The sequence below is a fragment of the Coffea arabica genome, chromosome 9c (genome assembly GCF_036785885.1).
Source record: "Coffea arabica cultivar ET-39 chromosome 9c, Coffea Arabica ET-39 HiFi, whole genome shotgun sequence".
Lineage (NCBI taxonomy): Eukaryota > Viridiplantae > Streptophyta > Magnoliopsida > Gentianales > Rubiaceae > Coffea > Coffea arabica.
In genome coordinates this window covers 34,830,584-34,833,320 of record NC_092326.1, presented here as the reverse complement: position 1 = coordinate 34,833,320, position 2,737 = coordinate 34,830,584, and the positions used below count along the sequence as shown (strand labels likewise).

The 2,737-nt window shown below is 40.1% G+C and overlaps 1 protein-coding gene across 1 annotated transcript; it reads right to left on the bottom strand.

Annotated features, from left to right (window-relative positions):
* Positions 1-255: 255 nt before the first annotated feature.
* On the bottom strand, positions 256-2,341 carry LOC113708218 (uncharacterized). The gene has a single exon (XM_072065107.1). It carries the CDS (start codon positions 1,839-1,841, stop codon positions 486-488), a length of 1,356 nt encoding a protein of 451 aa, XP_071921208.1. The 5' UTR covers positions 1,842-2,341; the 3' UTR covers positions 256-485.
* Positions 2,342-2,737: the final 396 nt, after the last annotated feature.

The following is a 2,737-nucleotide window of genomic DNA, read 5'->3' as shown; positions in this document are numbered from 1 at the left end:
CAGCATCTCATCTTCAGATGCTTGTAATTCTTTATTCTTTTATGCAGAAACACTAGAATGCAGGTGGAGAGCAGAAAGCCGCCACACTAAATTCTGGACCTACAAAATGCCATCTTACCTAACCCAATTCTGTGCTGGTTATCAAAGATAAGACACAAGATGTAGGGCATTAGCCTGATCAATAAGACCCCTTAAACGTTCGGGCAATTACAAGAAAAATCGACTTTTATAGCATCACTCAAAGCAGACTTGTCATTGTAATTCAAGAAATGAGTATCATATATTATATTTGATTGTTGCAGATTTACAGTTCAATGTACAACACTTCAGGTTCAGGACCAACCAAAGGTTGAAGATTCTGTCAAACGTAACATCATAGAACAAAAACAGAGCTTCACAAGAAGACTCCATTAGGAGCAAATGAAAGATGAGCCAAAATTTATGAAAACGCCAACACTAACAGTCAAGAACACCGAATGTTCCAACTAAGCATTTGGGTTAAAAAACCTGATCACAGGCCAAGTTAAGCATCTAACTAACTTTCCACCAGATTTCTTCAGAAAGCACCAGGACAAGATGAACATCAATGCAGATATCTTGCCTCCAAAAAGTCCAATGAGAACAATTAAACAGAGCATCAAATACCCAGAATTTCCCTTGTTCTGGATTTCCTCCCCTTCCCTGCTAACAACTCCATCGACATCCCCCTCCTCCAGCAGTACACCAGAACTGGAGATGATATTCAATGCCTCTTCCCCTTCACAGCTTCCAATTGAAATGGATGATAAATCGCTGCTAGATTTTTGCTCTCCTCCATTCCCATATTCGCTGTCTTGTTCTTCAGATATCATCACATTTTCCTCTCCAATTGGACTTATTTCACCTTCCAATTTTCCTTCTTCTTTCTTCGCCCTTCTTGATTTTCTTGAAAACATGTGCTTCATCTTGGTTTTCATCTTGGCTCTGCGTGATTTTCTTTTCTTAACTTCACAGCTGTGCTCCTCTTTATTCTCCAAAACCACCACCTCCGAGTCTGATCCTTGAAGATCCAACTTTCCATCACAACTGAATTCATCAGATTTCTTCTCCTGAGATTGTATATCTTCAAGAAAGGGCTCCAAGAATCTCATCGGCTGAATAATCTCAACTTTGCCAACTGGATCAATCGATCTCTGATCCTGGAAATCAGAACCACCTGACTTATATGTCTCCTGTTGCCCCTCTTGGTCCAGGGACACCTTAAACCCTAAATTCTCTCCCTTTTGCTTCCCAATTCTGAGAAATTTCAAAACCATCAATCTCAGCCTCTTCTTTGCCTCAGAACAGGGAATAAACAATCTATAAACATGAATCCCCACATACTCTACAAAGAACAAGAAGAATGCCGACATAGTTAGCCCCAAAGCGAATTTCTTAGTCCCCAACGCCAAAACCACCACAAAAGACATCCTCAAAACCGCCAGTAAAACCCCTTTGAAATTCTCATCCTCCTTTTTAAGCTCATTGACGGATTCTCCACGAGTTTCCTCCACCGTAGTACTCAAAAGGGTCGAAGGCAGAGGCGAAGATGAAGACGATGACGAAGAAGAAAGCTCCGGAGGTGGAGAAGACAAAGGCGACGGCGGAGGGGATGTCAATATCGAAGAATTGGTTTCGTTCTTTCTCATCTTGGACGACTTCTTAAATCTCTGACGATTCCTGACAACTATATCAACCAGGGAAGTTGGGAAACCGGTTTCCACCACCAGCGGTGGTCCGCCGAGACGCCTCTGCGAGTCAAGATGATCAGTTACCAATTGCGAAATCTTGGTATTCTTCACCTTCTTCCACGGAAAAGGCATGATTGGAATCGGGATTGAGAAGAATTCTCTCAGCCCTTTTCACAAACACCTCAAAAGCATTCAATTCGTGCGCTAATTTTAAGAATTGCCAGCCAACGAATTCAACCCAGTTGTATTTCTCGACAAAAACCCGTCAAGATTGACAACAAACGAATCAACAAAGATGGGATTTCAACCTTGAAATCCCCAAATCTTTCTTGGTTTCTTTGTTTTATTTCGATAACATGTATGTTTTCTGCAGAAATTCAAGGAAGGACTCCTGGAAAACAGAGTGATCAAGAACGGTGGAATGTAAAGCGGCTTCCTTTTTGGAAAGGTTCACTACGCAGTCTAATGATTATTTGCTTTTGGGTTATACAAATTGGAACTGTAGTACAAATCCTAATTCGCGCAGGAATTGGACAAAACGGAGTAAATAAGCGCGTGGGAAACCTGTCCTTGGGAGTTGGACAAAACGGAAGCGCGTGGGAAAGCTGTCCCTGGGAGGTATCAGTTGTGATTTGGGTTGTCTGCCGCGTAGTAAATAAACCCGGCCTCAGCGGGATCTCAGCGCAATAAAGGTACCTATGGTTCTATACTAATAAATAAATACTAATACATTTAGTTATGAAAAATACTCCCTCTGTCTCACTTTGACAGTCCTGTATTCCTTTTTCATCTGTCCCAAATTATAGTCTACTTTTCAATTGAAGAATATAGTTGTATTTTAATTTTTCTAAAATACCCTTATTCAATGTAAGTAGTTGTTACTATAAACCTACCCCATTTAATGAGAGTTAATTCTTTTTTTACCATCAATTCAAGTTCCCATAAAGTTGTACCATATTTAATGTGAGGGTATTTTAGAAAAATAGCAATTTAAATTTACTTTTTCAACAAAATTAACTATTTTTTTT

Bases quoted from the DNA above. Each gene is read 5' to 3' on its own strand.
- LOC113708218 (XM_072065107.1), bottom strand. From the start codon at position 1,841: ATGCCTTTTCCGTGGAAGAAGGTGAAGAATACCAAGATTTCGCAATTG.